Consider the following 14,434-nt stretch of genomic DNA (forward strand, 5'->3'; position numbering starts at 1 on the left):
TTATTATTTTCTTAGACCTCCCTGAGACCAGCAGAAGACCGTGATGGATGTGGGGAAGAAAAGATGCACTTTTATATTCACACACTCCTTCCTCGACCCAGCAAAGCTGTTGCTCCACTCCCTCTCTTCCAGCTCTCTGCCTGCAAAGAAATACGGATTAAGGAGTTAGGTGTAGTTAACAAAGAGTTTGGCCCAGGATCTTACCCCAAAGTGTGAATTGCCCTTCTTTTTTCTGCGTACTTTTTCAACCTTTATTCCAACTGCTTCCCCCATTATGTTTATAAAATAAAAAATACTCAAATATTCAGGCATCCCCTGCTGAGGTAAATTGGTTTCGATTCTCTTTCAGTTAATATCACTTTGTCCCATTCATCTTATTACTGGTGCCACCTGTTTCTCCAAGCACAGATTTTCCCCCTTTTCCAAATTAAGGGAGCTGACACTGGGCCAGTCTTGCTCTCTTTCTGCAAACACACTTATTTGCCCACCTGGGTGAGGGTGATGAGTTTTTACACTGACAATCAATTTTTGCCAGGTAAACTCTCTTCTCCCCCGCTTTCAGAAATGGCACTTTTCCTTCTCTGCAGGCCAGGGCTGGCCCATGGAAAGAGCTGGACTTCTTTTAATCTGGGCTGATGAGCAGAGAGCAGGGGGTCACACAACGAAGAGATGGCACTTTGTCTTCTGAGACAACGGGGTGACAAAGTTCAGTGCTACCCCTGGTTGGTTGCATTATTATTATTATTATTATTATTATTATTATTATTATTATTATTATTATTTCCTGGTAACTATTTCCTTGCTTTTCCATCTGGGAGGCCAATGAGAGTACTGCTTGCTGGCCTGTATCCAGTTTTTTCCAGCTGGGATCCGTTCAGTCCAATGTTGCCATCTGTCCTTTGAGGCAGGAGGACATCCTCTTCCACTCTGGATCTCTCCCAGAACAAATTCCCCCTTTCCCTTCCCCAGTGCACCCTGGGCTCAACCAAAGCATCCAACAAGCTGTACGTGGCCACTATTAGCCTCATGGATTTCTAAACCAACTTGGGCATGCGAGAGTCCAGTGGCTGCACTGCTGACTGCCCAGAGCCCTGCCAGCCTGGGGACTGCCCGCAGGATTGTGCCAGGTGTCCCTGCCCACAGGGTGAGCTGGGGGGGGGGCTGTCACTCCACAAACATATACTGTGTCTTTTGGGGTCTCTCTTTCATAATGGAGGTGGATTTACATGGGCAGATAGTGACAGGACAAGGAGGAATGCTTTTAAACTAATGGAGGTGAGATTTAGATTAGCTGTTAGAAGGAAATTCTCCCCTGTGAGGGTGGTGAGGCCCTGGCACAGGTTGCCCAGAGAAACTGTGACTGCTCCATCCCTGGAAGTGTTCAAGGCCAGGTTGGATGGATCTTGGAGCAACCTGGTCTGGTGGAAGGTGTTCCCACCCACGGCAAAGGGTTGAAATGAGATGGTCTTTAAGGTCGCTTCCAACCCAAACCATTCCATGACTGGACTCCCTCGGGATGCTTCGCCCCCCCCTCACCCCTCCACTGGGATGTGCACGTCATCACTTCATCTCTCTCCTAATTACAGGCAGGAGGGAGGTGCTGAGCCCCCGCCCGCTTGGAAGGACGGATCCCCTTCCCCAGCCGCCCCCCACTCCGGGCTGGTAGGGGGGGCAGTGCAGGGGGGAGCGCATCCCCGGGCGGGGGCGGGGGGGACCGGATTGGCCGCCGAGTGGGCTGCGAGGATTTTGCGGCGCGGCCCCATTGGCCGCCACCGCCCATAAGTTTTTGCTCCGGACGGGAACTTTTCCCAGGGATGATGGAGTAACCCCGGGCGGCTCCGCGCCCGCTCCCCCAGCCGCCCCGGGCCAGGCAGCCACCGCCACCCGGCAAGGATGAAGCTCTGCGGGACTTTCCTCGGTTCGTAGCCGTTCGCCGGAGGATGGGAGGGGTGGGGTGTGAGCTTAGGGAGGCTGTTCCTCGGTGCGTGTCCCCGTTTCTCCTCTGGAACACTTGAGTTCCTTAGTTCTGCCTAAGTCACGCCTTGGCAAAGGGGCTTGGTTGCCGTGAGGGGGGAGGATCGCGGACCCACGAATTACCCGGTCCCTCCTTGTTTTATATTTTCCTCCCCAGTGTCGCGGCAGAAAGGGATTTCCGAGTACATTTCTGAGCGCAGTTTTCCCGTGTTTGCGTTTAGCAAGCGAGGTCCGGCTCTCATCCCCGCCCCTCCTCGCTTTGCTCCGGGCTGGGCTGCGAAAGGTTCCAGGTGCGGGGGGTGCGCGGCCCCCGGTGCTGCTGCTCCGAGGCACCGGCGGGGCTTTGTCCCCACTGCCGCGGGTTTCACCTAATTACAAAGGACGAGGAGCGAAAAGGAGGGTGGTGAGGAGAAAATCCTGTTTTCTGCAGCTTCTGGTCACAGTTCTTCAGGGGAAAGGGGTGGTGGTTTGATTTGGCTTTGTGTTCCCCTCCCTCCCCCCTTGCACGTTGTTGGATAATAAAGGGGCGGGGGGAGATGTTATTAAATAAAAAGTTAGTTCGTGCCTGTTTAGCCGGTGTGTGTTTCAGTGCCTGCATTAATTGAGGCACAAAGGAGGAAGTTTTGGGATAATGCGAGGTGCCTTTTGCAAAAGATGGTGATTGCTCCAATTGTTGTCCTTCAGGAAGAAAAGAGCTCTAGATTTGGGTTAGACAAAGGCATTGCCTCTTCGGGAAGGAACCGCCCAAATCGGGGAGAAGGGGAGTGCTGAAGAGCGAGCAAAGGGTTATTAAAAGTTTTTTGTGCCTGTGCATGTTGTTCCATCTGCCAGGGGCCTGTAGTGGGCAGGTTTCTCTGCAACCCTTCAGCTGTTCCATATACAATATTAATGCTGGCCATTTCTATTCGGCATACAACAGCACTAATTGTAGTCTGAGGCATTAAGGCAGCCAGCCCATCTGCATAGAAGCTTTCAGAAAGAAACAAGGAGAAAAAAAAAGAATCTTTCACCCCCAGCTGGTAACCGGAGAAGTTGGTGCCAATTACGAATGCGTAAAGTTTGAGATCTAATTTTCTTTGAAACAGACTCAAAGAAGCCAATGGAACAGAGTGCAGTGGGTTTATGTCTGTGTTTACACAGGCAAATGGAGTTTTATTTTAAATAATTTCAAACTCGAAGCGCTCGATCTGAAAACACGAGCATAGTAAGATTAAAAAAAATGGCACGTAGAGCAGGGGAGGGGCGTGAAGGGACTCTACTTGTAAAAATCCTCTCTAGGTTCGGTCCCGCAGGCAAGGACCCTCGGAGCCCCTGTCTCAACACCCTGAAGATGAAAATATGTGAACATTTAATTTATACCTCTCTGCTGCACGGCTCCCTTTAGGGAAACGACAGCTCTTTCAGACCTGGAAACGCGCGATAATTATCTCCTCTCTGAAAACAGCTGTAAAGTGACTCTGGAGAGACTGGGGGGATGGGGAGGGAGGGAGAACATAAAAAAAAAAGGTTGAAAAATGCTTAAAAAGGTCGCAACTGCGCTGAGGAGGGAGCGGGCGGAGCTGTCCGTGGTGCTGACCCGCCGCCGCTCTGGAGCCCACGCGTGGCCTCGCGTTCCCCCGCGGGCTCCTCCAGCGTGGCGAGAGCGGGTGTTGACCTGAGACAGAGGTCTTCAAGGGGTCGGGAGGGGCTTGGGGGGGCGCGAGATGGGAATTCCTGCCGCTACTGAAGTTGTTGGTGGTGAGAAACTCCAGGGAAAGCTGCTTGTTTGCAGTGTTTGGGGAGATTTTCGGAGGACGGCAGAGAGGAGAGACGAAAGTCTGGCGAGTTTGGGAACAAAGAAAAGCCAAACACCCTCTCGCAGCCCAGAGCTTAGTAGAGTGGTATCAAAGCTGTCAGCTGCCTTAGGGCTTCTAGGTGTGTTGCGTGTTAATAAATGCAACAACAGCAATAATAAAATTCATCTCTTAACGCTTGGAGAGGCACATGTGTGTGCTCATATCCATGCAGTGTGCGTGTGCACCAATTTATGTGGAAGCACACACAAGTAAACACACTTCCCTCCTGCCTTCCAGCCGATCTATTGTGCCTTTGTTTCTCAAGTTTTAGCATTTCGTCTCTAAATGAAATAGCGGTGGAGAGGAGCCGGCAGCATTGTGAGCACAGAGGAGCGGAGTCCACCCAGCCCTCCCTTTGATTCTATCACGGGTGCAGAACAATGGAGATGCAGTGTAGCACCAGGCCTGCTGCCTGCAGATAAGAGTTTAATAGAATTTCTGAATGCCAAAGGTTTAGGATGTAAAATATCCCTATCTTCGTGGCGTGTCCAAAGGAGATAGAAAACAGCTTTTCAGGAGTACTCTCTGCTGAATATCTCCTTTATGTTAATGGTTTAGGAGCACATCAGGCTGGCAAGCCATGGAAATGGGCATCGTAAGAATCTCCAAAGTGGCCTCAACAGTTTAAAATTAGTATTTCTGTCACCCACTCCTCAGTAAAATGGCTGAGATGGGAAATCGAATCACTCCTGCCACGTACCCTGTGATGGTCCGTGGGTGAGACGGGGCTGCCTGCAGTACCCACTTATGCTCGTGCTGCCAGGCAGGTGTCCAGCTTCGGGCAGCTGGAGAGGCTTTTCCTGCTCCTGCCTGCACCTGACCCGACCAGGGCAGGGGTGAACTGGAGAGGTGTCTGGGGCCTCTGTGGCTCTGTAGCTGGAGTTTTCCACAGGAGAGCGCATCCCCAGCAGGATTCAGCTTTTCCTGCCAGGCTCTGCTCGCTCGGCTCTCTAAGGACTCCTGGGGTTTCTGTACATTTGTGAGCTCCCGCATCTTTTTGGAAGTCTTCATTAAGATGACAGTAAAGTCTTAATTGTCTCGGTGATGCTGGGGATGGCACGAGGGTTCAGGGAAAAGCGCTGGGTAGAAAAGTGGCTCCCCCACCCCGTGGGGCTGCAGCCTGCCTGTGTTTTCCCCGGCTATTCCCAAAAAGTTGTAATCTAAGTGCTAATGCTCCGATCTGTCAGGGGGCATGGATGGGATGTGCTAATGCCCTTCCTGCCACACGGTGCCGGGGTCTCTCCCCAGAGCCTCCCTCCTTCCAGCTCGGAGAAGACTTTTTCCTCCCGGAGCGGCCAGATCTCCACCAAACAGAGCATTTTCAAGGAAAAATGATGAAAGTGTGACTCTTTCTGGGAGGAAAAGATGTATAATGCAGGAACGTGCACTTTTCTCACTTAAAACCAGTCTCCTCGCTATTTTAGTCACTGTTTTCTTTTAGGACTTTTCCTTGTGTTGTTCTTCCCATCACAAAGTCCAGAATGCAACCCCTGAGCCATGATCTCTCTTTCCCGGAGTGAGGTGTTGTCTGCTGGGAATTTGCGTTGTGTCATCATTATTTTTTTTCCTGTTAAGGGGAGGGAAAAAAAATAAAATATTTATACACCTTTTAACCACTCACTTTTGAATATGTATATCAGCTAATATGCAATACTTCCAGGTTCATAGAGGCGATAAATTTCCCAGTCTGTTCTTTATGGTGATAGGTCATCTTCCTAACCACCAATAAATATTGTAAAGTACTTTCGCTGGAGCTGTGCTAACCCAGGGCATCTGTCACTCGCTGCTTGCTGCTATTAGGAATTATTGGGCCGTACCACGCTTCGGGATGCGCGGGGGGGACACGGCACGGCGCTTGTCGCGCTCGCCGTCCTTTTGTGTTGCTGCTATCAAAGGAGCCCCGAGCCTCGTGCATATTAATTATGAATCAGCTCGGGTAAAATCATTCACCTTCTGCTGGGTCTTGGGGAGGGGGGAGTGCGAGGAGAGAGGGGCTGGCGGGGCTGGGAGAGCCCCAACTCTCTGTGCACTCAAGGCAGCAGCTCCATCTCTCTCGCTCGCTCTCTTTGATGCTATACTGTAAATTTATTTCACCTCAGAGAGTAAACAGATATATTGCAACCCCAAGGGTTCATGGGTAGTGTATTTACAAAGGGAAGGCGCAGCAAGCCCCCTCTGTGCCATTTCCATTAATGAGAGCGGTCATTAAGTAAATGAGACATTGCCTTTAGCAGGCTTAAGAGTTCACACACTAAGGAGTATCAGATATTTAATTGAAACCAACAACCCGTCTTACACGCGTGTTACTGGTGTAGGGAAGTGGGCTGCCCTCCAAGAACTCTCCCCCCACAACCTCCCCCATGCAAATTTCATGATTGGTTTCCGTGATGTCATTTTGTAAAGGGGCAGACAATAGCTGTGGGGAAAGGTAAGTCAATATTATGTTCTTTCGCTGACAAAGGCAGATAATGCTGGCTTTTTTCTTTTCTTTTTTTTTTTTCCTCTTTTTCTTTTTTTTTTTTCTTCCCTCCCCTCCCCTCCCTTGGATTGAGACAGAGGGGAAAGGCTTTCGGAGCTCACAGTTGATGTAAACAGACGCAGGCGTTTCGCCTTTACAGGACGAAGGCTGGGTTGTTGTTTTGAAAATTGCACTGGAGAACCGAGGGGATTTTTATGATGATCATCATGCTCCTAGGTCCATCTTTGCTCGCTCGCTCTCTCGCCGGATGCGAGACGCTAGTGGACATGTTATGCTTCTGACTGAAAAGAGGTTGAATAAGATGAGAAAGGAGGAGATTTACTAAAAAAAAAAAAAAAAAAAAAAAAAAAAAAAAGCACAACGTCGCATTCAGCCGGGAAACTTTCTGAATATTTCTGGAAGAGGATGCTTGCCGGGTTTGTGAACCGCGAGATCGGTGGATGTTTATCAGGAGGGAGGTGTTAGCAGAAGACGCTCCCGGGCGCCGGGAGGAGTTTGCGCCGGCGGCGGCGGCCCCGCGGCCGCGGAGCTCTCGGAGGTGCTGACGGCCGGGCGCGGGACCGGGGCTCCGCGCGTCCCTCCCCGGGCTCCCCCCAGCCCCCTTCCTGCAAAAATTCCAGCCCAAGTCCGCAGCTCCGCACTCCTGGGGCGCTGGGGAGCCCCGCGGACCCCTCTCCCGGGGACGCGGGTGCGGAGGGCTGGCGGCCTCCCGCTCCGCTCGCCGGCGGCTGCTCGCTCCTGACACTGCCAGACTTTTATTTTTTTCTCCTTTTTTTTTTTCTTTTCCGCTCCCCCCCCTTCTTTCCAAATATTGCCTACTTTAGAGTTCTCTATTTATAGCAGCGAGGCACAAGGGAAGTGTGCCATGTTTGCGGATTTCTCTCTATACGTTGACCACGACAGAAATCTGTGTGTTCTTATTTTTAGCTTGCTCGGAAGAGGCTTTGCTTGGCTAATCTCTTTATCAATTTTAGCAAAGTTTGTTGCCGTTGTTGTCGCGTGGGTAATTTGGGGAGAGAGCGAGGGGCAGGGGGCTGGTGCCTGAGGATGTGCTTGCGATCGATCCTGGCGAGTTAGGCTGAGTTTGGGGCGCAGTTTGCCGGCGGGTAGGATCAACCCTCCTCGGGGAGGGGGCCCCAAAAGGGGGACTCGGCACCCTCCGAGGCTCTCCCACGCGAAAGGGCAGGTCGTGGGGATCAGCCCTCTCGAAGCAGGAGGCTTGGGGCATGCCAACCTCCCCGGAGCCGGGCAGGGGAGGGGGCAGGCTGCCCTCTCACCCCTCTCCCCCGAGCCGGCCGGGCAGTGGTGCGGGGGACAGCCGCTCTTCTCCTGCTATTGTTGAGCCCCCTCGCTCCGAAGAGCCGCTGAAAACAAGTGCAAAAAGCCCCGGCTAAACCCTCGCCATCGCCCTGCCGCTACTTTTAGTTATTTTTTTTTCTTTCTTTTCCTCTCTCTCTCGTTGGCTCATCTGCTGTTATTATCAGCCTTTTCCATATGGCCACTTTAATTAATGGCAGACAAAAGGGAGTTTGGGGCGGGCGGGGGGGGGGAGGAATCTAGGAATTAGAGTTTATAGTTGGTTTGTCTCCCTCTGATGCTGTCATAGAAACCAGAAGCAAAGATGCCGCCTTTCCACTTCTTTGTATGATCCTGTTTATTGTTCCCGAGCGGCGCAGATTGGAGCAGGCGCGTGTTGCAAGGCACAAACCAGCGCCGGCTGCTGCGGCCGGGAAACCTGGGCATAACTTGTCCCCTTCGGCTCCTTCAAACCTGCCTGCCGTCTTCCCTCCCCTCCCCTTCTTCTCCTGCCTCGGGAAGAACTTGGTTTTCCTTTTTAGCTTTCTCCTTTTTTCTCCTTTTCTTTTTTTTTTTCTTCCCAAGTGATGTTGTTCTTTGGGATCCCCGTCGCACAAGGAATAGGCAAACTCCTGAAAGTTGGGTTTTTTCCCTTCCCAGAAAGCAGACCGGAGTTGCCCCCTGTGTCTCGACGGAATTGGGGTCCTTGTACCCCCGGAACGGCAGGTCCGGCTCTGTCCCGGGGTGCTGTTATAGAGGGAGTACTGATCCCGCCGGGGGTGGGCGGCCGCGGTCGAGGGTGGCGACTTTCCGGGGGTCCCATCGAGGAGGAGTCTGAGCGGGCAGTCCCGCTTGTCTCCTGCTCAGTCCCGGGGGAAGGGACCGTGGATCCGCACCCCCTTCCCCAACAGGGTCACCGCCGGCCCGCGGCAACTCTCGGGGGGAGAGGGAGCAGGGGGACCGCTGTAGGAAAGCCAGAAACTCCGCCCGCCACGTCCTCCTGGGAGCACCTGCCATGGAGACCCCCGGGGCTTGGCCCGGCTGGAAGAGCCACCGCTGCGGGACGGTGCTTAAGGTCACTGCCAAGGGTGGCTTTGGGACAAGATGCCTCCTCCACTTCGGGCAGTTCCTGAGCTGGAAGCGGGCGAGAACCCCTTCCCTGCAGAGCCCAAACCTCCCCCTTTCTCTCCCCACCTCCACTCCCTCTCGGTCCGAGCTACTCGGCGCCCGGTCCCTTTGCCCCGGGAATCACCCTTGTACCTATGGCAAGGGGAGAGCAGCCCGGAGGCTGGAGAGCTGCCCCCCCACATTCCCCGGCTCTTGTTTTAGAGAGCTGGGCTGTACCCGAGCATGTCCCCGGGCTGGGGTGGGAGGGAAGTGGGGGCACAGCGAGCCCAGGTGCCTTCCAGCCGGAGATTCACCCAGCGGGGCCAGGACTGTCCCCAACAACCGGGAGCCGCAAACTGGGGGACTGGGGGTGGGCAGGGGCAGGCGAAGCCCCCGCTCTGCGTCTCCCCTGCCCCATCCCGCAGAGCCCCGGGATCCGGAGCGGGGCGGCCGCGGATCCTGGAAGTCAGATGATGATGATGATGATGATGATGATGATGATGAGGGCAGGGCTGACTTCGCAAGACGTAGCTCGGCGTCAGAGCAGCTGCCATTTTAGCAGATGGTGCTAAACTTCCCCCGTCCGCCCCCCCCCGGAAGGCTCGGCTTTGGGGTGCTGCCTCCAAACTTGGGTTCTGGATGGGACACGCTGCTCTTCTTGGGCTTTGCGGGGAGCAGTGCACCCTAAGTCAGCGATGCACCCGGAATGAGTGAATGACACAGCTTTAGAGCTCAGGAATATAAACTCTTCTCCCTCCCTGAAATCCCCCCATGGTTTTGCATCAGGGCTTGAGGAGAGCAGGAGAGGTTATACTCCTGAACCCCAGAAATCAGTCTGTGCAACGCAAAATGGTCTCTAGCTCCAGCAGGGGGTAAAGCTCTCCTTTCACAACCTCGGGTGGGGCTTATTTTGTAAGGGATGATGCCATCCCCACTCGAAAGTTTGGGGGGACCCTCTGCCCCTCGAGAGCAGAGCAAGGAAGGGGAAGCAGCAGGTTTACAGTAAAGTCTGGAGCCACTGCTGGGCTGGGCTTCCCAGAAAACATGAAATGAGGCGTGGGAAGGGGAGGGAGGGGCGGGGAAGCATCGTTTTACCGCTGGGAAGTCAGACGTGAGAGTTTAATGGCAAAGTGAGGGGCAAGAACCACTCTCCACTTTGCTTTGTGTGTGTGTGTGTCAATTTGTAAATGGAAGGGATTATTTTTACAGCTGTAAACCGTGTGGCTTAGTTGCTAGAGCTCTTCCCTTAATGACAAAGGCCGTGTCCTTTGTAGCTGTCACTTTGGAGCTGTTCCTCTTTCTCATACATGGGAGCTGAGCATGGAGGATCCATGCTGCAAAAACTTCCAGAGCTGAGAATACACTGCTGTGTGTTCCTCTTCTTCCCCCAACAAGTCCTCTCTTTGGGTTATCTGTTGTGCAGATGCTGTTTGCTCCCTGGCTGTGCATGCTGACACTCAGAGGGGAGGCTGAGGTGGCCTCAGACTCCAGGTTTATTTGGCTTTTTGGGAGCTAACAGCTGTGTGAAAGGGATTAGCAGTCTGGCATTAACTACCATACAGCCTCTCAGTTCCCAGGTATTTCTGGAGTTTTGACAGGGCAGAAGTTGCTGTCAGGAAACCTCTCTCTTTCCACCTTTTCTTCCCACCTTTTCAGTCTTTATCCTGGATTTTACTGGTTTCTACAAAGAATAACTCCTCCATCTATGTACACATGCTGTTCTCCTTGGTATGTGGTGCAGGGTCCACTGGTGTCTGACATCCTTAAGGCTGGATTGTGTGAAACTCCCTATCGGAAAACATTCTATATCACTTCTGAGGCTGTTTATCTTTGCAAAGTAGAAGTTTGATCCACAGGCCAGTCCTTAGAGAGGAGAATCCTGGTGTGAATAGAGAAGTGGGGTGATAAGCACAGGCTGTGAAAAGTTTGAGAAATGCCTCAAAACACCTTGCTCCAAGAATGAAATTAATTCACATGAGATTTCTTCTTTGGGATCTGGGAGCCAGGTCATGAGTAATGGCAAGAGCAGGGCTGGGACATCTCTTCTGGTCCCTTCAGAGAGGGGAGAGAAATCTGTCACTTCCTGCTCCCCACAAATATTTTCACCAAGGAGAAAAAGGGCTTTATGGGTGTATATTTGGAGGAAGCAAGTTTCCCCTCTCGGCAGGTTAATCTGTCCAAGGGAATTCCTGAAAGTGCAGTGTTGGAGAGTTCGGGATCTGCTTTGCTGGGAGCAGCCTGTGTGGTGGTTTGGCCCTTTGGGACAGGGCTGAAACATGGAAGGTGAAGAGCAGTTTCCAAGCATCTCCTTCCCATTCAGGGTCTGTGGACTTCCTCTGCATGGGAGCAGCAGCCCAGGAGGGCATCCCTTGACTTCCCCAAGCTGCTTTCTCACAGTATCTTGCATGAGAGGGAGGTTGTTTCTGCCCTGGGAATAGCTGGAGGTGGGCACTGAGGTGAGGACATCTCAGGGGCACGAACATAAAAAAATGTTAAAAATCACCAGAATGGAGCAGATACTCAGAAACTTTTAACACTGTGGATTTTCTGTGGACTCTTTTATAGAAGGCACAAACTGGAGTTGTGAGGAAAAATGGCTAAATATAGAACACAAAACTAGTGATTTTCTACTGTTGAGGTAATTGATCCCGACAGTGCTTCTGTGAGGCTTTGCTGTGGGCTTGCAGGAGGGGATGGGGAGGCAGAGAAGGTTTCTGGGCTGGAGAGGTCCAGACTGGGATCTTGGTGTGCAATCTCGGTCTCTTTAAGCAGGAGTTTGTGCTCTGAGGGGCTGTATTTTGAACAGCACTGGCTGCATTTTGAAGCCATGCCTCCCTCCATGCTACAGGAGCCTCTGATGAGGCAGGAAACTGGTCCAGCAGTGCCCTGGATGGACCCGGCACTGGGAATCGTGGCTGTTTTTGGGCAGACATGGCTCTGGCTTGTTCACAAGTGAATGTGGGGAGAGGATATGGGCTGAGAGCATGGCTGGGGCTTTATCCCAGCACGCTGCTCCTCTGCTTCTCCCATCAGAGCATCCTGGTGTACCAAGTGCTATGCACACATTCATATGTGACTCGGATGCCTGGTGTGTTTTGGAACAGCAAGGAAAGGAAGGTAGCTGGGAAAGCTGACCCAGGGAAGGGTGGTCTGGTGTGAAAGGAAGCTCAAGAAAGGGAAATGGGGCATTCCCAGCATAGTTTGTTTGAGGAAAGGGTGGCCAAGATCGCCTTGTCCTACCAGCTGGGCTATTTCCAGCCAATCTCAGTCTTAGGGCAGAATATTGAAGTGCCACGCTCTGCAATACTCTGCTTTTCAGTTTGGTTTGGTTTTGGGGGGAAAAAAAGAAAAAGAGGAAAAAAAATTTCACCTAAATTAAAATACTTTTGATCTTTGTCTTTCATTGAACTTTTTGCTTCAGAGAGAATAGATTAATAAACACTTTCAAATGGAAAAACATAGTTTGGAAAGGTTCCCCTTTCATCTTTAACACAGAGCTTTAATGCTAACCTGGGTATGAGCTGGCTGTCCCCCTGTTCCTTTTCTCTTGCTTTTTTTTTTTTTATCTTAACAACAATAAATTTGCTTTTATTGTGATCATGCTGGCCTTTACTGGTCACTTTTTATTCTTTCCTTTTTTATTTTGAAGTCAGCACGTTAAAAAAAAAAATCGCAATGTTATTTTAATCAGAGCAAATGAAAGAGCAAATCAGAGCGAGAATTTTAATCTGCCCCAAGCAAAACTGCCTTGTACATCTGTCATGTTGGGATTAGTGGAACTCTTTAAAGAAGCTGAAGACTTTTTAAACAAAGTATTAAACATTTGTGACCTGATTTCCATTCTTACAATATTCTCATTAATAAGAGTGCAGGCTGAAAAGACATCTGTTAGGTCCTATTTGTTTCAAGAATATTAAAGGCTAATAAGAATATTGGAGGGTGGGGGTGTGTGAGGGGAATCTAAGTGTAACATTTAGAGCCAGATCTCAAAGCTGCAGTTTTGCAAAGTGATTCTGGGTCTAACTTGGTGGGGGGAAGCACGAATCTTGGTTATGGAGTTGGATGCATGTTGGTCTCGGTCAGTTTAGGGTGTTGGTGCCTGGGTGAGGCTCCCCTGAAGGCTGGGAGCTTTGCCTGGGGCTCCATTCCTGCTTCAGGAGGGGAGAATGAGAAAAACTCTGCCTTTCCAAGATAAAATTTAGGCTGAAATGACACAGAAGCAGAGACAAATACAACTTTGTAGACAAATACAACTGGCATGTGTGTGTCACCTGCACTCAGCCAGTGCTGCCTTGAACCAACCAGGAAACAGCGTAAGGAAGGAGTGAAAACGTCCTTCTTGGTTTTGCTGCTTGTGTTTTGTTTGATGGGAAGGCAGTTAAAGTAAATGGCCCAGCTTGGACCCCTAAGGAAAAAATGAAGCCAGGCATGTGTTCAGCAAAGTACTTGCTGAAAGAAGCCTTCACTATTAACGTGGGTATATGGTTTAAGAGGAGGTTGCTGTCGACTGCAATCTTTGCATCTTGTTTATGCTTGCTGGGTAAAATATTAACTAAAGCATCTGAACATAAAGTTCTGGTGTGAAAGAATATCAGCAGGGGAGAGCCATATGGTGCCAGGCTGCTAACAAAATACCAAACGCTGGAGATTCCTTTTTTGCAGAAGACTGAAAACTCTCGTTCCCATCCATAATACATGAGCTCACGCCTTTGATTACTCTAAACATTAGTCCAAGCGGTACAGGCGTCTCTTTGGAGCTTACACAACTTAGGGCACGCGGTGCTCTTCCCCCCCTCTTCCTTTACATAAAAGAAATCGATGTCGAGCTGTTAAGATACAAATATCCAATATGCTGTAAGACAATATGTTTCTGAAACTGCTGCGTAAGCTGCCTTTCCTCTAATTAAATATAAACTGCAGCAGAGAGTCGGGTTTCTTCGTTCCTTTGCTTGAAACTCTTTGGCAGGCGCGTGGCTCTCCCTAGGACAGTATCTGCAAGTCAGGTCTCTGCCAGTTTTGGGGAAGCCTCTTGCTCCTTGTGGGTGCAATCAGAACCTTTCTGATTGATGCTAAGGACTGTAATCGTCTCTCTGAGCAGCAGCTCACGGGCATGTTTACCTGAACCCTCCCTGCAAGTCAAGAGTCAGGTGTATTCAGCAGAGAGGGATTCAAACCCCACATTAGGAGGATCCCCTGCTGAATATTATTAGAAGGTACAAGAGATGGCTCTGGGAGAGCTTTCATGCACACAGTATTTAAAAACCAGGGTATTGCTGGAAAAATCTATAGATGACACTCTAAGCACTTTTGAATTTTATTTTTTTTTTTAAGCAATCCCTTGAAATCAACAATTTGATGTTGAATAACTTGTGCTTGTCACTGGGCTCCTTGAGTGTGGCTGGTTAAGGTTTGTGGGAAGCACCCCATTATGTGAGTGTAAAAATACCCACACAGTGCAGAGAAGCCTCCCCAGCAGCTGCCTTTGGTTAACCCACATTTCAGAGCTGGAGCCTTTCCCTGCTCCTAGTGCTCTCCAGCCTGGGAGAGGCAGCTCTGGGAGTTGGAATGCAATGGCTGCCTGGCAGTCATGAGTTTGGGGCCAAAGCTTGCATTTAAGTCACCTGTTTCAGCTCTTGGACATCCAAACCCTCTTAGAAGCCCATCAGAAGCCTAAATGCAGAATTAGGCTTTCCTCTTTCATCACTGGTTTTTCCCATTTTGGCTGTATGGCCAATGCAGGGTG

General features: G+C 50.9%; 1 protein-coding gene across 5 annotated transcripts in view; it reads left to right on the plus strand.

Annotated features, from left to right (window-relative positions):
• Positions 1-1,825: 1,825 nt before the first annotated feature.
• MYT1 (myelin transcription factor 1) overlaps positions 1,826-14,434 on the plus strand; it is a 66,159-nt gene continuing 53,550 nt past the window's right edge. For 3 of the 5 annotated variants that reach the window (XM_027697559.1, XM_027697561.1, XM_027697560.1), the window contains exon 1: positions 1,826-1,918. In XM_027697559.1, coding sequence (XP_027553360.1) covers positions 1,894-1,918 — 25 coding nt within the window. In that variant the 5' untranslated portion in view covers positions 1,826-1,893. Of the gene's footprint in view, positions 1,919-6,140; positions 6,238-6,387; positions 6,827-14,434 lie in introns of those variants that run through there. The other 2 variants (XM_027697563.1, XM_027697562.1) reach the window with 2 other exon arrangements.

Source organism: Neopelma chrysocephalum, unplaced genomic scaffold (assembly GCF_003984885.1).
Source record: "Neopelma chrysocephalum unplaced genomic scaffold, ASM398488v2 Primary Assembly neopelma1_119, whole genome shotgun sequence".
NCBI lineage: Eukaryota > Metazoa > Chordata > Aves > Passeriformes > Pipridae > Neopelma > Neopelma chrysocephalum.